We start from the raw sequence: 27,712 nt of genomic DNA, 5'->3' as shown, positions 1-27,712 counted from the left end.
CTAAACCATTTAGTGTTTTGTAAGTAAGAAGTAGTATTTTGTAGTCGATTCGAAACTTAACAGGTAGCCAGTGTAGGGACGATAAGATTGGGGTTATATGATCATATTTTCTTGACCTTGTGAGAACTCTGGCTGCCGCATTCTGAACTAACTGAAGCTTGTTTATTAATGATGCAGGACATCCACCTAGTAATGCATTACAGTAGTCTATTCTGGAGGTCATGAACGCATGGATGAGCTTCTCTGCATCAGAAATAGATAACATGTTTCTTAGCTTAGAAATATTTCTAAGGTGAAAGAAGGCTGTTTTTGTAACTTAGTTGATATGATTTTTGAAAGACAAGTTGCTGTTTAAAATAACCCTTAGGTCTTTTACCATTGAACTAGTAGTTACAGAACATCTGTCTAAATCTCCGTCTTATCAGAATTTAATAGTAGAAAGTTATGGGTCATCAAATCTCTTATTTCGTTACACACTCAGTTATCCGAGCTAATTGAGCTATATCGCCTGGTTTTGATGAGATATATAGCTGGGTATCATCAGCATAACAGTGGAAGCTAATTCCATGTCTTCTAATAATATTTCCTAAGGGAAGTATGTATATTGTGAAAAGCAGGGGTCCTAGAACTGAACCTTGTGGCACACCATAGTTTACTAGCATTAACCTGGATAGCTCTCCATTTAAGTTTCTGAAATGGTAACGATCGGACAGGTAGGATTTAAACCAGCGTTATGCCTGTCCCTGAATGGCAATATTATTTTGTAAGCGATCTAGGAGGAGATCATGATCTATAGTGCAGCACTAAGATCTAGTAAAACTAACAGCGAGATGATGCCTTTGTCTGAAGGTAAAAACAGGTCATTAGTGATTTTAACTAGAGCAGTTTCTTTGCTATGATGGGGCCTAAAACCTGACTGAAACTGTTCAAAGATATTGTTCTCTTGTAAGTGGGAACATAACTGGGCAGCAACAATATTTTCTAAAATCTTAGACATAAATGGGAGATTTGAAATGGGTCTGTTATTTATGAATCTGTCCTTAGTGGTCGGAACAATAGTCCTACCACGTAGATAACGTGGTGAAACACAGCTAATATGCTCTACCGGTAGTGTGTAAAGTATGAGATAATGGTCTGTGATGTCATCACCCTGGGGTAAAATATCTATATAAGTGACGTCTGCTCCGTGGGATATTAATAAGTCTAGTGTGTGGTTAAAACGATGAGTTGGTTTGGTGACGTTTTGTTTAACCCCAAAAGAGTTTAATAAGTCAACAAATGATAATCCTAGAGCATCGTTTACATCATCTATATGAATATTAAATATATATTTTCTACAAGCAGCACTTTATCAAATTAATCAAGAGGTCTGAAAGAAAACAAGCAAACTCTTGAAGAAAATCAGCGTAAGGCCCTGGGGGTCTGTACACGGTGGCCAGAGCAAGAGATAGTATGGGTTTTCTATGTATGTCTGAAGGTACAATTTTAAGAACAAGCACTTCAAACGATTTAAAGCTGAATCCTTATCTCTGACTAACATTAATAGAGGCACTATAAATGGTTGCTACACCACCCCCACGACCAGTCTGACGGGGCTCATGCTTATAAACATATGCTGAAGGCGTCGACTTGCTAAGACCTATATAATCATCTGGTTTAATCCAGGTCTCAGTGAGACAGAGTGCATCGAGATTATTATCTGTGATCATCTCATTTACAATGAGTGCTTTGGGTGCAAGTGATCTAATGTTTAAAAGACCAAACTTTAGAACTTTTTTGTGTTTGCTTATCTGTCATTTTTCAGTTTTAACTGCAATAAGATTATTTCTTGATCTTGTGTATTTAATTCTTGGTTTTACTACACGAGGAATAGATACGGTTTCTATAAACTGGGCTGTGTGTGTACTTGTAACTATTTGGTTTGTTGTATAAGTGTTTTCATAGTCGTAAACTGCCTGAAAGCACAGTCCTGAGATTTGCATGGTTGAAATCTCCGGTGACAATAACCAATCCGTCAGGGTGTGTGTTTTGTAGTTCGCTAATGGTCCTGTAGAGTATGCTGAGCGATTCCTTAGCATTATCGCTAGGTGGTCTGTACACTCCAAGCACAATAGCGGTGGTGAATTCCCGGGGGAAATAAAAGGTCTACATCTCACAACAATAAACTCCAACAGCGATGAGCAGTAGGTGGAAACAAGCACAGAGTTCTTACACCATTCCGTGTTGATGTAAACACACAGACCGCCTCCGTGAGTCTTACCGCACAGAGCTGCATTTCTGTCGAAACGCGGCTAGCCCGTCCAGCTGAATGGCGGCGTCTGGAACTCTGTTGCTCAGCCTCATCTCAGTGAACACAGAGACGCAGCAGTGTCTGTACTCACGCCGAGCAGCTTGTTGGAGTCAGATGTAGTCCAATTTGTTGTCCAGGGAGCAGACATTTGCCAGCAGTAGAGATGGTAGAGCAGGCCGGCTAGGGTTAGCTTTTTTCACAGCACTAGCCCCCGCTCGCTTTCCACGCTTCCGCTTCCTCGCGCAGCGCATTCGATTTCCCCTCCTCCATCCATCCACCGCAGGCGACGCCGAGGTCTGGAGGTCTAGTTCTCGAAGCACACAGAGGTCGCGTAGCTTCTGCCGCAGATCATCATTTATTGTGTTATTGGGGTTGTTTATGATTTTTTTGAGTGTTTGGCTGTGGTACACACAAACACCAGTTGCTCCGATGTCTGTATGTTGCTTGTACACGCTAATGTACACACTTGTACACGCTAATGCAAACACATTATTTTATTTTTTTACATTAAAAAAAAAATTCTTTTTTTAAAGGATTTCTTTGTTTTTTCAATTTAGTTGTACAGGTTATAGGTCACATTAAACGTAGAAAAAATTCTGACATGATTTCTTGGTCCAATAATCACAAAAACATGGCATTTAAACAGAGGTGTGTAGACATTTTATATCCACTGTAGTAATCTTCATGTCCTAGCTCAAATCTGTCAGTGTCCCTTAGTAGCATTTTTACCTTTCCCAGCTTTGTCTGATGGCTTTTACAAACCTAAATATTTTTTTTATTTTCATGCAATGGCAAATTTATTTTGAGAGTCTGGTGGATCCAAAGCCTGAGAGGAGTCAATGGCTCATATCTGAGGCTGATTAGGTGCTTCCCAGCCAAGACCTTCTTATACCAGGGGGTGATTGTGCAGCCTTCCCCCATGACCTGTTCATGCCAGGATGGCCACCTCCACAGACCTGCTCACTCAATATTTTACTCTGCACTTGCATCTATTTCTGCCATCATACATACATTGCATGACAATAGATGTGCTATTGTCATTTGAGGTAAACAATTTTCAAGTCTCGGGAGAGCAAAGTGATTATTGTTGCTTGTCAAAGAAATTAACAAACTAGGTGAAGTAATCATGTATACAGGTACCCATGTTTGCTTCCTGTCAAAAAAGAGGATAGAATGGTGAATTAACAAAGTGTGTAACACTAAGACAAGACTTTTTTTCTGCTATATATGTGGTCTTAATAGTATAGCCTGCTATACATGTATAAATAAATACTCATTTCGTTTATAGGTCTTGAAAATAAAAAATAAAAAAATAAAAGAAGAAGAATATAGCCTGTTTAAGTATTTCAATAATTCTGTTGTTTTTTTGTGATCTGATAGTAACAGCTCATTATTATACTTAACTATGTGCACATTGTTTAATTTATTATTTAAATGACTTTTGCTTGTGCCCCCCTATGCCCTCTGGTGGTGTTCACATGATGCCATTCGAAACAGTGGTGAAAGATCTTCCTCTACCTGTGTAAGTGTGTGTACATTTAAACATTGCTCTGTGAACTGGTACTTATATTTACATTTGTGATATTTAGTAGTGGTACTCCAATGAGACCTGACTCACTTTTAATCTGATTTGGACAAATTATAAAAATTGTATACAGTATTTTTTCGCTCAGTGGAGTATACAGGTAGTCCCCAAGTTATGATGGCAATGCTTTTTGATGACTGAATCATAACTTGAAAATATGGGTAACTTAAAAAATAAGTTGAGACATGGCCTAGCCTAACCAGGAGTCTTAAAGTATTACTATTATTATTTGCTAGTATGATGTTGTAATTAGTTAATAATTCAAAAATTTACAGAACATAATTTAGCAAAAAAGCTATTTATACTACCATAATATTTAAACTTTACAGTATTATTCTTCTTCTCCTGTGCGGGCCACGCCCGCTCGAAGCTCCTCGCCAGCGTACTAGTCACACCACACACCTGAGACTCGTTGGGCAATCATCACCATATCCATAAAAACCCCTCACCTCCACATTTACATTGTTATTGTCTGTGGTTATGCTGCTCATCACACGTGTTTCCTGTGGACTGTTCAGTTTGTGCGTCTTCCCAAGCGCACCTTGGATTCTACACCGACGAACTTTCTTTTTGTTCTTTCACCGTGGTCCGCGCTTCCGATGCGCCCCACCAGATTATTCACATTTCAGGGCGAGTGTTGTGTTCTGATTTGCCCTGTGGCGCAAATAAACTTTCCGTTTGCTTTCACTCCGGCTTTCGCCTCCAGTGTTTTCGCGTAACAGAATAACTGACCTATAAAGACAGTAGGAGCGATTCTCCAGCTTTTACCTGGCGATGGACACCGGACCCAGCAGCTCCTCCGATCTGGTTCAGGATCTCGTCGCCGCGCTGCAAGCTGCCTTTCCATCCGCCTTGGCTTGTCCAAACCCCCCCGCGATCACCGGCAGTCCCATGGCGCTCCCGGGAGCGTTTTTGGGCGAAGCTTTGGAGTGCCGCGGCTTCCTGCTCCAGGTAAACCTCTATATAGAAATGCAGCTGCAGCGTTTTCCATCCGAACGGTCCAAGGTAGCGTTCCTCATCTCACTCCTCTCCGGGAGAGCGCTAGCTTGGGCTCAATCGCTCTGGCATTCGGAAAGCCTGGTGTTGAACGCCTATACTCAGTTCACCGCGCACTTCCTAGAGGTTTTCAGCACCGCTTCCGGGGTCCTAACCACAGCTGACCAGCTGCTCGGTTTGCGTCAGGGGAGTGACGACATCACGGCTTACAGCCTGCGTTTCCGGACCCTGGAGGCATCTAGTGGCTGGAGCGAGTCGGCGCTTCTGAGTATATATCGAGTTGGTCTTTCACCAGAGATTAAACTGGAGGAATTCATAGGAAAATCCATCGGCCTTTCACTGCGGCTAGCGGCGTGCCCGCCTACACCTCATCCCTCAGGGGCCCATCCTGGATCCGCTACGGTCTCCGACACCGAACCGATGCAGCTGGGCTCTTAGAGGTTGTCCAGGAAGGAGAGAAACAGCCGCCTGGCTGCCGGTAAATGCCTGTACTGTGGAAACCCAGGCCACTCCATCGCCAGATGCACCATACGTCCTGCTCGCACAGCGGTGAGTACGGTTGTGTTCCCCACAGACATATCTCCTTTGTCTAAGCTCGCAGTGACGCTTCTAACTCCCAATCTCTCTGTCTCTGTATATGCTCTGGTTGACTCTGGATCGGCAGGAAACTTCATCTCTCAACCCTGCCTCGACCGCCTGCGGCTCCCCCAAGAGAGGGGCTTCCAGGACCTAGCCGTCCAGACCATCCAGGGACGCCCACTGAGAAGGGGCTCGGTAAAGTACTGTGCGCCAGTTGTCACTCTCCAGGTGGGGCTATTTCATCGTGAGGACATCAGGTTCATGGTGCTCGACGACTCGACCGTCAGTGTGATCCTGGGACGGCCCTGGTTACAACAACACGCCCCGCGGTGCTCCTGGGACCCGTGCAACATCCTGTAGTGAAGTGCACACTGCAGGGAAAACTGCCTCTCCCAGCTCCCCACACGGGCCCCCAAGGCTGTGGTCGGCGCCACCAGGGTGGAGGAAGCCACAACAAAGACCCAGGCGGCGATTCCCAAGGAATACCAGGTGTTCCAGGATGAACTGAACTATGGAGGAGTATGTCCAACAGGCGTTCCAGCAGGGATTTATCACCCAATCCTCCTCTCCGGCGGCCTCGAGCTTTTTCTTTGTGGGGAAGAAGGACGGGGGTCTTCGACCATGCATTGACTACCGGCAGCTGAATGCCCAGATTGCTCTTCCCCCTTACCCCATCCAGCTCGTACCCTCAGCCCTGGAGGACCTAGGGGAGGCGAGGGTTTTCTCCAAACTCGACCTCCGGAGCGCATACAACCTGGTACGCATCAGAAAGAGAGATGAGTGGAAGACCGCCTTCATTACACCCTCAGGGCACTATGAGTACCAGGTCATGCCGTACAGCCTTTTCATCGCTTCAGCCGTCTTTTAGGGGTTCATGAACGAGGTGCTCCGGCCCTACCTCCAGAAGTGTGTCATGGTCTACATCGATGACATCCTGATCTATTCACGAAACTTGGAGGAGCACCATTGTCACGTGCATGACGTCCTAGGGGCACTTCGTTCCCACCGGCTCTACCTGAACCTCTCGAAGTGCGAGTTCCACCTGAAGAGGATACAGTTCCTGGGCTACGTGATCAGTGCACAGGGGATACAAATGGACGAAGGCAAGGTGAAGGCTGTGAGGAACTGGCCCATTCCGGAGTCGATTAAAGAACTCCAGCGGTTCCTGGGCTTCGCGAATTTCTATCGTTGGTTCAACCAGGGTTACAGCCAGATCACTGCACCCCTCACGACCCTCCTCAGGGGAAAAGCACGAACCCTAAAATGGACCCCAGAGGTTTAGGAAGCCTTTGACGAGCTCCGCCAGTGCTTCTGCCTCGCCCCTGTATTGCGTCATCCTGATCCCGGGAGGCCATTTGTGGTCGAGGTCGACGCCTCATCGACCGGTGTAGGGGCTGCTCTTTCCCAGCTATCAGGCACCCCGCCACAGCTCCACTCATGTGTTTACTTCTCGCACAAGCTCTCAGCTGCTAAACAGAACTACGACATCGGCAACCGTGAGCTCTTGGCCATAAAGATGGCCCTGGACGAATGGAGGCACTGGCTGGAGGGTGCCGAGCACCCATTTACCGTGATCACCGACCACAAGAACCTCCAGTAACTACAGGAGACCTGGAGACTCAACCCCAGGCAGGCTCGGTGGGCCCTCTTCTTCACCGGTTCCAGTTTTACGTCACCTACCGAGCCGGGGCGCTCAATGGAAAGGCAGACGCCCTCTCCCGGGTGTTCGGGTCTGAGGAACACAGCGATCCAGACCCCTCCTTCCTCCCGCACTCGTCGTGGGGCCCATCGTCTGGGACGTGGACAGTAAGATCCGCTCAGCTTCTCTCCAGGAACCGGCCCCCAAGGGGTGTCCGAAGGGACGTGTCTTTGTCCCCACCTCCTGCTGAAGAGGGCTAATGCAGACGGGCCACCCAGGGGAGAAGAGGACGGTTCAGCTCATTCAAGTGCGTTACTGGTGGCCAAGGATGGCAGAGGAGGTTACCCGTTTCGTCCAGGAGTGTCCCACCTGCGCCATGTCCAAGGTGCCACGCAACCTGCCCGTAGGCAAGCTGATGCTGCTCCCCGTCCCTCAGCGCCCCTGGTCTCACCTGGGGATCGACTTTGTGACCAACCTACCACGGTCAGGGGGACACATGTACGTCCTGGTAGCGGTGGACCGCTTCTCCAAAGCCTGCCGTTTTGTTCCCCTCAAGGGCCTGCCAACCGCCCTCGAGACAGCCGAGGCCCTGTTTCACCACGTTTTCAGGAACTTCGGTCTCCCGGAGGAGATAGTCTCGGACCGTGTGCCCCAGTTCACGTCTCGGGTTTGGAAGGCCTTCTTCCAGCTCCTGGTGGTTTCGGTGAACCTGACGTCTGGTTACCACCCGCAGTCAAACGGCCAGGCGGCACGAAAGATCCAGGAGCTGAGCAGGTACCTAAGGACCTACTGCAGCCAAGACCAGGCGGACTGGGCTTGTTTCTTGCCCTGGGCGGAGTACGCCCAGAACTCGCTTCGCCAGGATTCCACGTGGCTCACCCCTTTCCAATGTGTGCTGGGGTTCCAGCCGCCCCTGTTCCCATGGTCGGACGAGCCCAGCAACATGCCCTCGGGGATGCCTGGTTCCAGGAGAGCAACAGGGTCTGGAAGTTGGTGCACTCGCAGGCATGCTGACGCCAGGCGCCTGGAGGCTCCTCATTTCCACCCCGGGGATTTGGTGTGGCTGAAGACAAGGGACCTGAGGCTGAAGCTGCCGTGCCGTAAGCTGAGCCCCCGGTACATCAGGCCCTTCTGGGTTTCCAGGCAGATCGGCGACGTGTCCTACCGGCTGGAGCTGCCACCCAGGTACCGCATTCACCCTACCTTCCATGTGTCCCTGCTGAAACTGCTGAAGCATGTGTCTCGCCTTCCTCTCATCCTCCAGGTGACCCCTTGGCATCCGTCCAGCCGGTCGTAGCTCAGTCGTAGCTCAGTCGTAGCTCAGCCTGACGTCTACACGGTGCGGGAGGTCCTGGACTCCAGACGGCACGGGGGTCGCCTCCAGTACCTGGATTGGGAAGGGTACGGTTCGGAGGAGCGGTCTTGGGTGGCCCGGCAGGACATGCTGGACCCGGCGCTGCCGACGGAATTCTATGCTGCTCACCCACGCCGGCCGGCGCCCCGGGCTAGGGGTCGTCCTCGTCGCAGGGTCAGGGCGTGGTGTCGGGGAGTTTCCTGATCCTTCTCCATGCCCGCTCAAAGCTCCTCGCCAGTGTACTAGTCACACACACCTGAGACTCGTTGGGCACTTATCACCACACCCATATAAACCCCTCACCTCCACATTCACATTGTCAGTTATTGTCTATGGTTATGCTGCTCATCACACGTGTTTCCCGTGGACTGTTCAGTACGTGCTTCTTCCCAAGCGCACCTTGGATTCTACAGCGACTACCTTTCTTTTTGTTCTTTCACCGTGGTCCGCGCTTCCGCTGCGCCCCACCGGATTATTTACATTTGAATGCGAGTGTTGTGTTCTGATTTGCCCTGTGGCGCAAATAAACCTTTCACTTCGGCTTTTGCCTCCAGTGTTTTCGCGTAAAAATTATATGTATGGTATGTGGCAACTCAGTTTAAGTGTCCAGCGACCCGAATATAAAGGAGTAGGACAAGCGCTAAAATTGGGCTTTTAAACACCAAAAAACACTGAAAAAAAGACCCCTTAAGACAACCCAACTCTGTCGACTGCTGGCGAGAATTAGTCATCTCACAAGGTGGGAGATGCACACATCCTGGCCTAAAAAAATGTATTCGATCTATTGTAACTGGGGGACAATATAAAGTATATCTCACAAAAGTGAATACACCCCTCTCATTTCATTAAACCCCAATTCCCAAAAATTTGGGATGTTGTGTGGCTTGTCATGTGTAGTGATTTAAAAATCCTATAAACCCAAAGAAAACATATCACATGTTTAAACATAGAAAATATACCTTTTTTAAAAATTAGAAGGTCATTTTGAGTTTGATGGTAACATCAACATGTCTCAAAACACATGAGAGTAAGGCATCCCACAAGGTGGGAGATGCACATATCCTGGCATCATACGATTGAAATTTTTTAATTCAATCCATTGTAACTTGGGGACAATATAAAGTATATTTCACAAAAGTGAGTACACCCTCCTTATTTTACTTATTTATGCTGAAATGTTAGGGGTGTACTTAATTTTGTGAGCGTGTGTGTGTGTGTGTGTGTGTGTGTGTGTGTGTGTGTGTGTGTGTGTATGTATATATATATATATATATATATATATATATATATATATATATATATACCCCAATTCCAAAAAAGTTGGGATGTTGTGTGGCATGTGGTCATGTGCAGTGTTTTGCAAATGCTATAAAACCATAGAAAACATATCACATGTTTAAACTTAGAAAACGTTCCTTTTTAAGAAAATTTCAAGGTAATTTTGACTTTGATTGCTAAATCAACATTTCTCAAAACAGCTAGGACAGAGCCATTTTTACCATTGTGTAGCATCCCTTCTTATTTTAACCACGGTCTGTATACATATGGGAACTAGGGAGACCAGTTGCTTTATTTTTTGTAGGTGAATGATTTTATTTGCTCAACAGTAGTGGGCCTTAATTGTTTTATTTTTTGTTGCACCAACTGTTTTCAGTTTGGTGGATGGTAAATGGTTCAGCACCTGGACTTTTCTACTAGGAAGCCATGCTGTTAATATATAATAGATAAAGGGAGTGATTTATCATTGAAGAATGTAAGGGCTTTCCTGAAAAAGACTTCTGGATGGAAGAATATGTTGCTCTAAAATCTGTTTATACTTTACAGCACTGATGGTGCCTTTTTATATGTGCAAGCTACCCATTCCATCAGAGATGCAGTCTTTTGAATTGTGTGCTGTTAAGTCAGATAACCCCAGTCCTCTTCAGTCCAGAGCATCCATGTTTTCCAAAAATAATTTTGAATTTCGATTTGTCCACTTTGCCATAGTCCATCTGCTTTGGCGCGGAGAAAATGCTCACATATAACTTATTTGCATGATAGAGTTTTTACCTGCACCTGTGATAATCATGGCAAAATTTGTTAATGACATGATTTCTGGAGGTGTTTCCATGCCCATGCAGTCATTACCAATACATGCTTCTAATGCAATGCCACCTGAGGACTGGAAAATTACAGGCGTCCGATAAAAATTGCTGCCTTTTCCTGTGGGCACAGAGATTTCTCCCAATTCTTGAAAACATTTTATAATATTATGTACTGTAGATTATAGGATATTGGAAGTTTTTGAATTTGGATGCTATTCTGAAATTGTCCCATAATTTGTAGTCACAGATATTTGCAGATTAGTGAATGTCTGCCCAGCTTTACTTCTAAGAGACCCTGCCTCACTGATATTTTTTTTAATACCCAATTATGTTATTGACCTGTTAGCAATTAGTTAAAAAATCCTTTTAGTAAATGTTTCCTTTTAGTAACATAAAATATTTTGTTGTCCCTGTCCCAACATTTTCCATACATGCAGCATTCACATTCAGATTCGATATATCCTTATATTTTCCCTAACACTGAACATTTCCTGAGTTTAAAAAGTTGATCTGTTTTCTATGCTCTATTGCAAATAACATGGTGAGATTTGCAAATCATGGCATTCTGCTTTAATTTACATGCCATTCAGCATCCTAATTGTTTTGGAATTTGTTTGTTTGATGTTATACTAGTTTGTTCAGTGCTTTTTCTGTTGTCTTATCAGTATGAAGCCACCTGTCCCCAGAGCAAAATCTGTAAGTATTGTATACATACTATACTGTCAATAAGTCCTGTTGGTACATTAGGAGTGCAATGTAATACCATTATCTATATTTGTATAGCAATACAAATTTGTCGTATATTTTATGTTTTGTTTTTGTAAAAACCATCACCAATGCCCTGGAAAAATAGACAACACTGACAGAAAAGAAATTACTCTTAGGTAGCATTTTATTAAGATTGTTAATTTATTTGATTGGAAAACACATGCACCCACACTCTTGCAATTTACTCCCACTTTTCAGTGGGTAAAACTGAAACACATATACATACATGCACAGATGCTCAGTTCTGCTCAGCATCTCTCTCCCCTTAAGCTCTTTTCTTTCCATCCTTTTCTTTTTCCCTGCTCATTGCAACAGAGAACACTGATTAGACAGATCACCAACAGGTGTGTGATTCTCACCTCTTGTTTCCTCCTGTGCTGCCTTCCACACACAAAGTGGAGCTTGTCCATGACTCCACAATCACATATAATAATGCGCAAATAACAAGATTATGTTTTCAGTAAATTACATGCATATGCTTTTGTTCCCAGCAGCAAAAATAAAGTATATATTGTTATTATAGAAATATATTTTTATGTGTTTTTTAATTTCTATTAAAATACTTTTTTCTTTGCCTGGATACTCTACCTATATGTTCAAATATTAATAAAAAAGTTTATTTATTTGCTATTACTAGAACTCTCTCATCACCAGTGACTTGGCAGGTCAGTCTTTCTCAAGTTCTTTTTGCTTGCACACTTTGTGTTGTTTTTGAGTAGAGTTTTAATATTCATGGTATATATATATATATATATATATATATATATATATATATATATATATATATATATATATATATATATACATACACAATCTTACTGGATGAACAACGTCAGTCTTGAATTTCACACAGGTATTTCACCCAGAATGTTTGCACAATAGTTTTCATAAAAAAAAAACTGCCATACCGGTAGAGCATGAGTTGTGGATTGAATAAATGGTTTCAGTACAATCATTCCTACAACACACACAGTGTCACTGTTTGCTACATTACACTGAATTTTGCAATGCAATAGTACACACAGAATGTGATTTTTATAGTCTTTTATTTGAACTGTAAAAACTTGGGAGTTTTCAGAGTTATTGATAATATATTTGTAACACATTGAATCTGGTAAACTATGTGGCCATAAATATATGGACACTTGGCCAGTCCCATAAATGTTCCCTTGTTAAACATTTAATTAGAAATTTTGCTTTTTATGAATACATCAAGTATTTTGAAAAGGATTTTCACAAATATTTCTAAATTTTACCCCACAGAGGGTGGTAGAGGCCCTGTATATGCCAATAAATAGTCCTCAGCCAGCTAACCTACCTTGTTATAAAGTATTCTTTTTTACACTCAAAAGCACTTTTCTGGGCTTGCCAACAACACCTTACACTTTAGAAACTCACTTTAGAATTTTTCCTTCTATTCCATCTCACAACCCACTTGTGGAGCATAGCCACTGATTAGATTTATCATCACCCCTGCAACTTTCAGCTTTATGTTCATCACCCTGCCAGAAACTCTCTTCACCTGTACTGTACTCTTCCTTCAGAATCACCCCTACACCATTTCTCTTTCCATCCACACCATGATAGAACAGTTTAAACCCACCTCTAATGTTTCTGGCCTTACTCCCTTTCCACTTGGTCTCCTGAACACACAACATATCTACCTTTCTCCTCTCCATCATATCAGCTAACTCTCTCCCTTTACATAGTACTAACATTTAAAGTACCAACCCGAACCTCCACTCTTCTACACTTATCCTTTTCCTGCCTTCTCTGTAGAAGTCTTCCTCCTCTCCTTCTCCTTCTTTGGCCAACAGTAGCCCAATTTCCACCGGTACCCTGTTGGCTAACAATACCTGTGGTGGTCGTTGGTAACCCGGGCCTCGACCGATCCAGTATGAATTTCTGATTCGTGATCAGCATATTTGATTTGGCACGTTTTACGCTGGATACCCTCCCCATTCATCCGGGCATGGGAATGCCACTAAGAGTGCTCTGGCTTGTGCAACCCTAATGGCTTGGTTGCATACACTCACGGGGTACATTAAATATATTTACAATACAATCAATTCTCTTTTTGTGTATTTTATAATACACAAAAAGTATTATAGTTATACCACAATGTTCAAATGTTCTCTATCATATTGAGATATTTTAAATAAATGTCACACTGTGTGAAACCACAAGAGTTTACTATAAGAGTCATAAATCAAATAATACACTTTCAAAATGGCAACATACACACACAATCAAATTCTAGCATTATTTAGCATAACCGGCAATAAGATTTCAACATAGATATTAAGATTAAACATTAAGATTTCAATGAACTGAGGGGGGTCATGTTGCACAATTTTATGTTTAAGGCTATACATTAGAAAATGAAACTGTAAAAATCAAGGATTTTTCTTCATGACTAAAAAATAGCATCAATTCCAGATATGAAGGTCCACAATATTCCTGCCCATGTACCATTGCCAATCCAAAATATCAGACATCCTCTTGCCATTGAGGCCTTAAATGATGCCAAGCCCAGGTAAGATGTACGCACTCACTCACAAAATGTAGGAATATATAAATTAATTGTATTTACAGAAAAGTTAAATATTATTAAGGCTTTATTAATAATAGAGAGTTTACTGTCAAAAGAAAAAGTATTTTATTATTTTTTAGAAAGTAGTTATCTAGAAATAATGAAATGCGGACACGACTGAATGTATTTTTTGCTGCATATAACAAACCGATCTCTAACATACTATATGCAAACATTATATATTTATTTTATTTTCAGCTCACCCATTTCTCCTTCTGTAGATGGCACTGGTATGTTTTCTTTTGTATTTCATATATATTACTGTACAAAGTTTTAGGCAGTTGTAAAAAAAATGCTGAAAAGTAAGAATGTAAGTAAGAAGAAAAAAGTGTTTATTTTTTATCCATTAACAAGTTCAGTGCTTTCAGTGTTTACTTTTGCACACTTTTTACACTTGTACAAAGTCAGGGATTTTATAGGATCAAAGTCGGGTGTATGATTAACCAATTATACCAAACAGGTGCTAGTCATCAATTTCATATGTGTGTTGAAACGCAGATATTAACTTATATGGAAATAGCTGTGTAGGAGGCTTAAAACTGGGTCTCTCATACTAAGGTGAGACAGTTTCATGTCACTGGCCATACACCTTGGCAAGACTGAACAAGAAAAAGCACAAGGTAGTTATACTGCATCAGCAAGGTCTTGCACAGGCAAAGTAGTATCAAAAAGTGCTGTTTGCACTGTTTTGTGTGTTTTTTATATCTGTCCTAACTGTTTGCACTTTTGTCTTGCACTGGCTTTCAAGATGGTGCCATCTTTCTCATGCCTTTATACAAACAATGCCTGTAACTAATCAGTGGCCACTCTTCAGAAAAATATCAAGAGGTTCTCTGGACTGATGAGTCAGAATTTAAAATATTTGTCTGTAACAAAAAACAAGTTGTTTGCATTATTAAGTCTGAATAGGATTACATTAAAAGACAAAATCATTTGAGGCAGACTACAGCCACATATGATTTTTTGATAACCATTATTAGATGTCTGGATCAATTTAATTGAATTAATTTTTATTTGTATAGCACTTTTAACAATGAACATTGTCTCAAAGCAGCTTTACACAGATAATGTGGTGATAAAACATTTATATGTTCTTTATAAGTGTAAGTTTGTCTCTGATGAGCAAGCCGGAAAAAACTCCCCGAGATGGCATAAGGAAGAAACCTTGAGAGGAACCGGACTCAAGAGGGAACCCATCCTCATCTGGGTTGCACTGAATGTCCATTTATTGCAGATATACGATGTTGCGGGGTACAGTAATGGTGATCAGAAGAGAACTGTAGACTGTTGACATTACCTTCAGTCCAAATCCATCCTTAAATCTCCCGTTCTAACTCCGGAATTTCATGGAACCACCCAAGGCGTTGATGTGAAACTGTCCCCAGCTGCACAGAGTGGCCTCCAAACGAAGAGGATACTATCCAGAGGCAAGCCTGGACGAAGTGGGAAGATCCGCGGAGGGAAGAGGGGCAGAAACAGTGGTCACTGGAACCTCAGGAGCATGTTTAACTCGAACAACCTACCTGCTAATTTTCTTAAAAAAACTATTTTGTGTACCTAGAAGAATTGATGCTGTTTGCAAGTAAAGGGTGGTCTCATTAAATATTTATTTTAATTTCTTCCATTTATTTATTCTACATTTTGTTCATATCAATAATCACTGTTCATATCAATAATCACACAATAATTGCTTTTTACAGCATTTATTTTAAAAGTGCCTAAAACTGTTGCACAGTACTCTATATGTTTCTAAATATATTTGCTTCAAATTGTCACACCTATTCTTACTCTCTCACAGCACCAGTGGAACACTCTGGAGGAAAGGTAAAAAAAAAATCCTTTATGCATGGACAGCAAACACCACTCATGTTCATTAATGTCAGTAATATACACCACAGTATTTTGGACTAGTGTTAAACACTATTTGCAAAGTCATCACCTCTGAGCCATAACCCCCATGTGTGTAACCTGTTTGAAATTCAATTTCAATTCAATTCATTTTTATTTGTATAGCGGTTTTAACAATGAACATTGTCTCGAAGCAGCTTTACACAGATAATGTGGTGATTAAAAGTGAATATGTTCTTTATAAGTAAGTTTGTCCCTGTTGAGCAAGCCCTGATGGCGACTGTGGCAAGGAAAAACTCCCCGAGATGGCATAAGGAAGAAACCTTGAGAGGAACCAGACTCAAGAGGGAACCCATCCTCATCTGGGTTGCACTGAATGTCAATTTATAGCAGATATAAGATGTTGCGGGGTACAGTGATGATGATCAGACATATACAGAGAGGAAAATAAGTATTTGAACACCCTGCTATCTTGCAAGTTCTCCCACTTAGAAATCATGGAGGGGTCTGAAATTGTCATCGTAGGTGCATGTCCACTGTGAGAGACATAATCTAAAAAAAAATCCAGAAATCACAATATATGATTTTTTAACTATTTATTTGTATGATACAGCTGCAAATAAGTATTTGAACACCTGAGAAAGTCAATGTTAATATTTGGTACAATAGCCTTTGTTTGCAATTACAGAGGTCAAACGTTACCTGTAGTTTTTCACCAGGTTTGCACACACTGCAGGAGTGATATTGGACTACTCCTCCACACAGATCTTCTTTAGATCAGTCAGGTTTCTGGCCTGTCGCTGAGAAACACGGAGTTTGAGCTCCCTCCAAAGATTCTCTATTGGGTTTAGGTCTGAAGACTGGCTAGGCTACGCCAGAACCTTGATATGCTTCTTACAGAGCCACTCCTTGGTTATCCTGGCTGTGTACTTCGGGTCATTGTCATGTTGGAAGACCCAGCCTCGACCCATCTTCAATGCGCTAACTGAGGGAAGGAGGTTGTTCCCCAAAATCTCGCAATACATGGCCCCGGTCATCCTCTCCTTTATACAGTGCGGTCGCCCTGTCCCATGTGCAGAAAAACACCCCCAAAGCATGATGCTACCACCCCCATGCTTCACAGTAGGGATGGTGTTCTTGGGATGGTACTCATCATTCTTCTTCCTCCAAACACGTTTAGTGGAAATATGACCCAAAAGTTCTATTTTGGTCTCATCTGACCACATGACTTTCTCCCATGACTCCTCTGGATCATCCAAATGGTCATTGGCAAACTTAAGACGTGCCGGGACATGTGCTGGTTTAAGCAGGGGAACCCTCCGTGCCATGCATGATTTCAAACCATGACGTCTTAGTGTATTACCAACAGTAACCTTGGAAACGGTGGTCCCAGCTCTTTTCAGGTCATTGACCAGCTCCTCCCGTGTAGTTCTGGGCTGATTTTTTCACCTTCCTTAGGATCATTTAGACCCCACGAGGTGAGATCTTGCATGGAGCCCCAGTCCGAGGGCGATTGACAGTCATGTTTAGCTTCTTCCATTTTCTAATGATTGCTCCAACAGTGGACCTTTTTTCACCAAGCTGCTTGGCAATTTCCCTGTGGCCCTTTCCAGCCTTGTGGAGGTGTACAATTTTGTCTCTAGTGTCTTTGGACAGCTCTTTGGTCTTGGCCTTGTTAGTAGTTGGATTCTTACTGATTGTATGGGGTGGACAGGTGTCTTTATGCAGCTAACGACCTCAAACAGGTGCATCTAATTTAGGATAATAAATGTAGTGGAGGTGGACATTTTAAAGGCAGACTAACAGGTCTTTGAAGGTCAGAATTCTAGCTGATAGACAGGTGTTCAAATACTTATTTGCAGCTGTATCATACAAATAAATAGTTAAAAAAAATCATATATTGTGATCTCTGGATTTTTTTTTTTTAGATTATGTCTCTCAAAGTGGACATGCACCGACGATGACAATTTCAGACCCCTCCATGATTTCTAAGTGGGAGAACTTGCAAAATAGCAGGGTGTTCAAATACTTATTTTCCTCACTGTACATATACAACTGTGTATCATCAGCATAGCAATGAAAGCGAATACCATGTTTATGTATAATTTCACCAAGAGGCAGCATAAATAAAGAAAAACGCAGTGGGCCTAAGACAGATCTTTGAGGAACACCAAACTTTACCTCAGAGAGTGTGGAGAACTCACCATTTACATCAACAAACTGATAGCGATCAGTCAAATAAGACCTGAGCCAAAGAGAGCTGTGCCCTTTATTTCAACAACGTTCTTAAGTCTAGCAAGCAGTATAGTGTGATCAATGGTGTCAAAAGCTGCACCAAGGTCGAGCAAATCAAAAAAGAGACAAAACCCTGATCAGAGGCCAATAACAGATCAATTTTGCTACCGTGCTGAATAAAAATTTTATGATTAGGCTTGTTATTTTCTATTAGGGTGGAGAAATATGCTGATCTAGCAGCACTAAGAGATTTTCTATAATTTAGGAGGCTCTCCTTCCATGCAATTTGAAATACTGTTAATTTTGTTTGACGCCATTTACGTTCTAATTTCCGAGTGGTCTGTTTTAATGTGCGTGTATGATCATTATACCATTGTGCAAATTTTTTCTCCCTGATCATTTTGGTCTTTAGGGGAGCTACATCATCTAAAGTATAACGTAACATTGATTCTAGGTATTCAGTGTCCCAGTCAAGCTCTGCGGGGTCAGACGGAGTTCTATTTAATATCGTAATTGCTGAAAGATCATTGATATAACGCGCTGCTGTAGCTGACGTGAAAGTACGCTTAACACGGTAACGTGGCGAGGTAGTAATGCAATGACTAAGGCAGATTTTAAAAGAGATGAGATAATGGTCTGAATGGTAGCTTCAGACTGTGGAATTATGACTAGGTTTTTTTTTTTTTAATCCAAATGTTAAGAACAAATCAAGAGTGTGTCCACCACTATGAGTGGGTCCTATAACATTCTGATTAATTCCAACTGAATCTAGAATGGACACAACTGCTGCTCTTAAGGAGTCTTCCTGATTATCAAAATGAATATTAAAGTCACCAACTGGTGATGAAATTGGTGATGAAATCTGCAAATTCTATGAGAAAATCAGAGTAGGGCCCTGGGGGTCTATAAATAATAATTAGTGGAATTGACTGACTGGACCTGCTTTTGTGACTGGACACTGAATATTTTATGTTGGTGTAAAGAACTTCAAATGTTTTACATTTGTGTTTAGTCTTTTGTGTGACGCTTAGATTATTATTATAAATAGCTGCGACTCCGACCTCCTCTGCCATTTAGACGGGGTTGGTGTATGTAACTATACCCAGGAGGACTCGCTTCATTTAATGCTACATATTAATTCGGTTTAATCCACGTTTCTGTCAAACACAATATTTTAAACTCCTGGTCGGTAATAATTTAGTTTATAGTAAGATAAGATAAGATAAGATAAGATAAGATAAGATAAGATATACCTTTATTCGTCCCATAGTGGGGAAATTTCTTTGTTACATCAGCAAAGGAAAGAAATAAAACTAAATGCAAATATACACATACTATAATATACAGTATATACACAGTACAATGTATAAATACAAATAAGGGAAGAAAAAAAGTAGGCATTGCAGGTAGTATTTCACACAGGTGGTATTGCACATATTGCAGGTAATATTGCACATGTTGCATGTAATATTGCACACAGGTAATGTTATTGCACAGCTAAAAAGTAATAACAGTGTTGTATTTTGGTGACTGGTTTTTACTGGGAGCAGCTTTGATTGTAAAATCTGATAGCAGCAGGGAGAAAAGACCTTCTGTAAGGCTCCTTTAGACACTTAGGATGTAACAGTCTGTCACTGAAGAAGCTGCTCAACGAAGTTACGGTTACATACAGGGGGTGAGAGGCGTTCTCCAGCAATGATGATAGTTTTGCTACCATCCTCCTTTCTCCTACCTCCTGTACAGTGTCCAGGGGAATCCCCAGGGCTGAGCTGGCCTTCCTGATCAGCTGTCCAGTCTCTTCCTGTCTGCAGTAGAGATGCTGCTGCCCCAGCAGACCATTCTATAGAATATGGCTGAGGCCACCACAGAGTCAAAAAATGTCTTCAGTAGCTCTCCTTGCACTCCAAAAGACCTTAGTCTCCTCAGCAGAAAGAGTCTGCTCCGCCCTTCCTTGTAAATTGCCTCAGTGTTGTCTGTCCAGTCCAGTTTGTTGTTTAGGTGAACACCCAGGTATTTGTAAGAGTCCACTCTCACAATGTCCTTTCCCTGAATGTTCACTGGTGAAAAAGTTTGTTTGTGCCTACGGAAATCCACTACCAGTTCTTTGGTTTTCCCCGCTTTTATCTGGAGGAAGCTCCATTGGCACCAGTCCACAAATTTCTGTATAAGTCCTCTGTACTCCCTGTCGTCATCATCCGTGATCAGACCGACGATGGCAGAGTCATTAGAGAACTTCTGTAGGTGACAGGTTGCTGAGCTTAACATGAAGTCTGCAGTGTAGTAAGCGCTTTTGATGTAAGATATCTAATATTCAACAATCCTATCATTAGATCAGAGGTGCTGGCTGTGCATTCAGTCCTATTTAATTTAATGTTAATCAGGTTACTAAAACAGACTTTCTGAGAATTCCTACATTTTGGTTTCGCTCGGGGGACAGACACAGTCTCAATTTGCTGGATCCTGAGTGACGACTCTGTGCAGCTAGCAGACGGTCGGTTTAGCCTGTCTGTCATCTCTCTGGCCTTGGCTCTGGACAGTCACTTGTTAACTAGTGCTGTTCTGAGACTATGACCTATACTACAAGAAATGAGAGCAGCACCTTCCCGAGTGGGATGGATACCGTCCCGCCCTAACAGGCTGGCCTTGCCCTCAAAATTGCTCCAATTATTTATGAAGCCCACATGGTTTTTGGAGCACCACTCGGACATCCAGCAGTTTAGCGACCATAACCTGCTGTAGGCTACATTGCCACGTCGCATTGGGTGGGGCCAGAGCATGTTACTGCATCGGACATAAGCTGACCTGCTATGTCCGGCGCCCTGGCTCCCGGTATACACATAACCTGTGCTGCTGGTGCCCCTAAAGGTTTAGCTAATTTCATGTGCCTCAAAATAGAGTCTCCTAAAACCAGAGCTCTTTCAGGTTTCTCAACAGGTGCTTCACTGAGGAGAGCAAACCTGTTGGACACGTGAAGTGGAGAGGAATGATGCTCCTGTGGGCGAGCCTTAGCGTTAGCTTTGGCTTTGCAAGTATGCCACCGAGCTGTCACCCACTCGCCCCGCTGTGAGAGCTCTAATGTCAGAGTCGGGGGAATGCTAACTCCACCTAGGGCATCCAGACTTTCCCCTGTAGAATCTGGACTGCTCTCACACTCACTACTTCTCTCTAGACTCTGGATGCACTTCTCTAATGCTAAGATCTTCTCCGTCAAAGAGCAAACTAGCTTACACTTCTCACAGATAAAATTATCGCTAACAACGGAGAAAGACTGACTAAACATGTCACACTTTACACACTGAATGAACTGGATGTTCGCCATAGCAGAGAAATTATGTACCTTAATGTGGTTACTGTAGTGTGTTTGTAGTTCTGGTGGGAATGTCCTCCACTCACTGCTTTCAAACCCTCAAACAGGGAAAAAAACGCTCTTCCGAAAGCCAAAATAGACTAAATGGAGCCAACAGAAAGTAAAGGATGCAGGAAATCAAAACGATATTTTGATATTTTAAAGCGATGAGAAAGAGAAAAAACAAACTGTAAAAAACGATGATACAAACAAAATTCCCGGTAAACAATCAACAACAGGGAACTGACATCACCTTGACCTTTGAAATCCCTACTATCCCTGATCTGTACCTTGCCTGGGCTATCAAAGTTAGATAGAGGAGGTCATTAATAAAGAGATATGGGGTGGGCATATTATGATGCATACCTGATGATGTATCCTGCAAGACTGTGATAGACTCATTAATAAATAGTAGTTACACTACATTTAATTGAGGATTAAGTTGTTGATATTGCTTAGGATGAGCAATATAGGATAACCAATTAAATGCTTATACTTTATTTATTAATGGAAAAGATTATGAACACTGATCGAGTTCTTTTAGTATAAGAGTAGCGTAATTTTTGGACTATTAAACGCACCCAAATATAAGCTGCACCCACTAAATTTTACAAAGATTTTTATTTTGAACATAAATAGACCGCACCTGTCTATAAGCCGCAGGTGCCTACATTGAAACTAATGAACTTTAAACAGGCTTTAATGAAAGACAGTGTCTGTTACACGGCTTGTATCTAAACAGTAGCCTACCAAGAAAGTCATTGTTCACTGTCTTCCTCCTTCCTTTCACAACAATTTATCTCGGGAGTTTATCTTTTGGCATCGTCACGCGTTTAAAAATCACCATCGGTGAAGCTTTTCTCCCGATGCCGTACAGCTCAGAACACAGGTGAAGTGTGTTTTTTCATGCCCGGTTGTTTTCAGCATGACGAATGATTAGTTTTTCCTGTTGACAGTACAAGTGAGCGGCAGGTCAATCGTCAGAGGAACCTCATCCATATTTATGATGTGGTGCGGCCCGACTCAGTGGAAGCGCACCCGATTTGATATAAAGAGTTTCATTGGTTCACCTGAACCCGTTCAGCAATTTCATTGGTCTAATGTTATGGGGCTTAGTTTTTTGGCTTGAAGCTTGTGAAACCGGGAAAAACCCAGGAAAAATCCCAAAATTAGCCGCTTCATTGTTTAAGCCGCGTGGTTCAAAGCGTGGGAAAAAAAGTAACGGCTTATAGTCCAGAAAATACAGTAATTTAAAATAATAATGTTAATAAATGTTTTACCAATCACCAATTTAAAAATGTTATTTGTTTTATTTGAGAGAAAGCTAAAAACATTGTAGCAAATAAACTCACAACAAAAATAATATTAAGATTTGATCTTAGAATTAACGGTAATACAATTAATGTTACAATTATTTAAACTGTTCGTCTGCTGAAATCAAAGTAATGGGGAATAGACATAGTTAAGATCATTTTGATAACAATAAAGAAATGAATAGACAGCATTAAAGCAGAGATACAATGATACACCCTAATATAAGCCTTTAAAGTGTAAATAATGCCAATACTGGGTTGTAACTAGGCTAATATGATAAAAGGAGACTAAATACAAAACATGCATTTATTATACTGAGTTTAGAACCGTTTATTATAGCCAAAGTTTCGGTTCATCAATGGCATTTTGCTGAGCCAGAGTAGTTCTGAATGAACTGTCGAGAATAGTTTCACACACCTAGAAAACTTTGGAGTTCTGAGACATTGGTGGGTGGCTTGATGTTTTAAATAGCCCAGATGCAGCTGGTTTGTGGCTTGATGTCCTGTGGTCCAACGAGTATGCCCACATAGCTGACTTTGGTTTTGCACCATTGTCCTTTGTGGAGGGCAATCTTGGCCAGCGGTGGTCAGTTGGTGCAGGACATGGTCGATTTCCCTCAAGTGATCAGTCACCATTGAGCTTTTCATGAGGCTATTATCCGTGCCCCTCTAGTGTTGGGGGGTGTTAGTGTTAACTTTAATAATTGTTGGGAGTGATCGCATTCGGTGTGAGCTTACTCTTGAACATACGTATCATGTGACTCTGTTCCAAACAGATTCGAACGGCACAAAGGAATCAGGCAGGATTACTTTGCTGCACCCACAGGCTAGCAGCACTGTATGATTAGATTGCATTAGGCACTCATCTGTTAGCTACTCTAATTGTTAAACCTAAGGGAGTGAGATTGTCTGAAATTAGAACACGCAATGACTTCAACTTAGCGATACAATCAGAAAGGTCTTTAAAAGATGATGAGGAACATTGCCCATATCAATCTTTATCAAACTGAGGGAAGATTTATTCGTTTTAACAGACGATTTTGATAATGTTGAACTGTAACTGAACAAACTGTTTTAATTAATTAATTAATATAAAAAATCCTCCCTTTTTATATCTCACACTTAATGAAATGTACATATTTTCTCTCATATCTCCTTCATACACCAATAATTTAATAAGGGGGCTTGTATAATCCACCCATTTGCTTACGCACATTCTGGTAAATTCTGGTAAATTATATGTTCCATACATGACTTCTGACTGAATTTTGCACACTGTGCACAATGCACCTGCCACTCACCAATAAACCGACCTTACTATTACTATTAAACCAACTTTTCTACTATTATTGCTGTTACTATTATTTTATATTATATATTATTATTATTATTATATAAATCTAATATTATAATATTATATATTATTATATTTATATTTATCATTATATTATAAAATGAACTAGCTACATTTCTCACCATTTCCTACTTTATACTGTACTAGCTGTAACTTAGCATGTAGCAGAATCAGTATTCAGTGACTTTGAATTGTGAGCAGCATGCAGAGACAATCACTAGTTAATATAAGGCGTTTAATAAATGGGACTACACGAAACATAGGACTAAACTAAACACAAACATACATAAAAAGAGAGAGAGAAATTAGGAAAAAAAAGAGTGTGAGAGAGAAAGGAATGGCAAGTTTAACCTCAATTGAACTCAACCTAATGAGAATCATCAAGGAAACAAAATTCACCTTAATATAGCGGCTCAAACTTAAACACGCATCTAGATCATTTGTAAATGGTCTAGATGAAGAGTCCAGATGCGGTAGACAAGGGAGATTCTTAATGGGTCTATTAGGAGTAAGTTGGATGCCAGGTTCTCCTGAAGATCAGAGTAATAATAATAATAATAATAATAAACTTTATTTTGTATAGTGCCTTTAAAATAAGTTTCTCAAAGCGCTTAACATAAAAGATGAAATTAAATGATACACATAATATTGCAGACACTAAAACTAACCATACAAAAAATAAAAAACCCAATAAATAACAAACAAAGAAGTCACATAAAAGCTACCCTAAAAAAGTACATTTTAAGATGGGATTTAAAAACACCCAAGGATTCTGTATTCCCAATCTCTGAGGGCAGGGAATTCCACAGTTTGGGAGCCAAAGAAGAAAAAGCCTGATCACCCACAGTTTTTAGCCATGTTTTTTGGGCAGTTAGAAGACCAGCTTCAGAAGAGTGTAGAGCACGTGAAAGTGTGTAGGGGGTTAACAGCTCACACAGATATTAAGGGGCCAAATTATTCAAGGCCTTATAAGTTATAAGTGAGCATGAGAATTTTAAAATCAATACGAAAACTTGAAAACGAAAAACAGGAAGCCAGTGCAATTTTTCCAGGATAGGTGCGATGTGTTTCTTTGCATTGGTCCTAGTCAGAATTCTAGCAGCTGAATTTTGTACCAACTGTAATTTACTTAGGGTAGCTTTAGAAACTCCAGCCAGCAAAGCATTACAGTAGTCAAGACGTGAAAATACAAAAGTGTTGATCAACTTTTCAGCCACAGAGAAAGTCAGCATGGGAAGTAATTTGGCAATGTTTCTGAGATAAAAAAAACTACGCTTTGACAGTGCTACGAACATGATAGTCAAAGGTTAAATTGGTGTCAAATATCACCCCCAAATTGTTTTGTTTTGAATTGTAAAACAGAGCCATCCAAACTTAAGTTTACGGACTCTGCTTTACACAACTGATGAGGTGAACCAATAAGCATCACTTCAGTCTTGTCACTGTTCAGACAAAGATAATTTTCAGTCATCCATTTCTTAATCTCAGTAAAACATTGAGAGGGAAAAGACACAGGCATATTGACATCAGGTTAAGAATGTATATAGATCTAAGTGTCATCGGCATAAAAGTGATAGTTAAGACCAAGTGATTTTAAAAAGCTGGCCAAATGGATAAATGTAAATACCAAAAAGTAATGGGCCCAAAACCTATCCCTGAGGACCACCAGATTGCACCACACCAACCTTAGACTTGCAATCACCCATCACAACAAACAGCTTATGGTCAGAAAGGTAGGACTTAAACCACTCTAATGCAGATTCAGAAACCCCAAAGATAAGGGGGTAAGCGGGTGATCAAAAATGCGTGATCTATAGTGGCAAAAGCGGCACTAAGATCAAGAAGAATCAATATAGATAGACTGCCGGATTTAGAAGCCATTAACAAGTCATTAGTGACCTTAACTAACATTGTTTCAGTGCTGTGGAGTTTACGGAAACCAGACTGAAGAAGCTCAAAAAGATCATTAGTAGAGAGATGCGAAAGTAGTTGAGAAGCCACTGACGAAATTGTTTGGATTATCAAAGTTCATGTTGTTAGTTTTTGGTACTGGGGTGACAGCAGTCCAACCAATGGATTGTTTGGGACATTTTAATTAGCTATTTTAACACCCCAGCAGGCCACTATTAGTACTTGGTCATGCCGTTTGGCCTAATTAATGCCCCAGCTGTCTTCCAGGCCCTGGTCAACGACATCCTTCTGCTTCTGCCATGCTCCATCATTTGTGTTCGTCTACCTGGACGATATATTAATCTACTCCCGCTCCCTGGAAGAACACCACCTGGATCCTTGCTGTAGAGGAGTGGCCCAAACCTGAAAATCTCAAACAACTGCAGAGATTCCTCGGCTTTGCGAACTTCTACTGCAAGTTCATCAGATGGATCCTGCCCGGATCCTTGCCATGGAGAAGTGGCCCAAACCTGAAAATGCAAACAACTGCAGAGATTCCTTTTACCGCACATACCTACTGGCCTTTCCCCCTTTCCAGGCCGCTTATTTTTACCACCCACTTATTTTTTCCTCCCAGGAAGTTGAGGACTCGGTACCGTCAGCTGGTCCTTGATCAGGCGCTACTGCTGTACCTGAAAGAAGACCCAGGTTGCTCTCCTCAGGTCTTTTCACTGTTATGCCCGCTGGGCCAACCGCAGGCGCAGACCAGCACCCGCTTACCACCCTGGCCAGAGGGTCTGGCTCTCTACCAAGGACCTGCCTCTGAAGGTCGCATGCAGAAAGCTAGCCCCTCACTTCATTGGACCTTTTCCTATATCCAAGGTCCTCAACCCTGTGGCAGGCCGCCTTCCCAGAGTCTTCGGTATCCACCCCACCTTCCATGTTTCATGCCTCAAACCGGTTCAAACTTGCTCCCTGGTTCCCTCCACCAGACCACCTCCACCCGCCCGGGTCATTGACGGTGGCCCCGCCTTCACTGTGCACCATCTCCTATGCTCAAGACGCCGAGAAAGAGGCTTACAATACCTTGTGGACTGGAAAGGCTACGGTCCTGAGGAACACTCACTATATGTTTTCTCTGTACCACTTTGTGCATCCTGCATTTGGGTCCTCCCACCCAGTCCTTGCTCACCCATGTCCCTGCTTTCCTGACAGAATAATCTGGCCTGTTATGCGATGAATGGGAGGCGAAAGCCAAAGTAAACAGAGTTTATTGCAACACAGGGAAAAGCCACACAAACACTCGCCTTGAAAGAGAATAATCCGGTGTGCGCTTTGGGAGCATGGTCCACTAAGTCCCGAACAGAAACGATAGTCAGTCTATGGATAATCCATGGGTGCGCTTGGTAGAAGCGCGGCGCTGAACAGCACACGGGAGAATGTGGGATGAGCATCAAAAGCATAGAATCAACAACAACGGCAGGAGCTGGGTAATCCAGGGTGCGCTTTGGGAAGAAAAGCGCAGCCGTTAAAAGAGTGTGGAGTCTGACTGGGAAGGTACGTACCGTACATACACATGAGCGAATACACAGACCGGCGTTAACCAACATATACCAACAATAACGGACGGTGAGAGTGTGGAAGTGAGGGGATTATGTAGGAGCAAGGGATGAATGAGTAAATGAGTCTCAGTGTGTTCAATGAAAGCAAAGCTCAGGAGCACACGGAGAGAATGACAGCTGCCGAAGGGGGCGTGGCAGGTGGATTCCTGTCATGGCTGTGTATCATGTCCCAAGAGTCACTTGCAAGATCTCTGACATTCTGCTTTTCTTCACAGC

At 42.1% G+C, this 27,712-nt stretch overlaps 1 protein-coding gene across 4 annotated transcripts in view; it reads left to right on the top strand.

Moving 5' to 3' along the window:
* Positions 1-27,712, top strand: part of LOC310733348 (SH2 domain-containing protein 6) — a 135,095-nt gene that overhangs the window by 79,970 nt on the left and 27,413 nt on the right. The window contains exons 11-16 of one of the 4 annotated variants that reach the window (XM_083554565.1): positions 3,791-3,812; positions 11,193-11,223; positions 11,933-11,960; positions 13,735-13,831; positions 14,087-14,118; positions 15,687-15,712. In XM_083554565.1, the coding sequence (XP_083410691.1) occupies positions 3,791-3,812; positions 11,193-11,223; positions 11,933-11,960; positions 13,735-13,831; positions 14,087-14,118; positions 15,687-15,712 (236 nt within the window). Of the gene's footprint in view, positions 1-3,787; positions 3,813-11,192; positions 11,224-11,932; positions 11,961-13,722; positions 13,832-14,086; positions 14,119-15,686; positions 15,713-27,712 lie in introns of all 4 variants that reach the window. The other 3 variants (XM_083554563.1, XM_083554564.1, XM_083554562.1) reach the window with 3 other exon arrangements.

Source organism: Silurus aristotelis (assembly GCF_946808225.1).
Source record: "Silurus aristotelis genome assembly, chromosome: 11".
In the NCBI taxonomy this organism is placed as follows: Eukaryota; Metazoa; Chordata; class Actinopteri; order Siluriformes; family Siluridae; genus Silurus; species Silurus aristotelis.
This window is presented reverse-complemented; position numbering and strand designations above follow the sequence as displayed.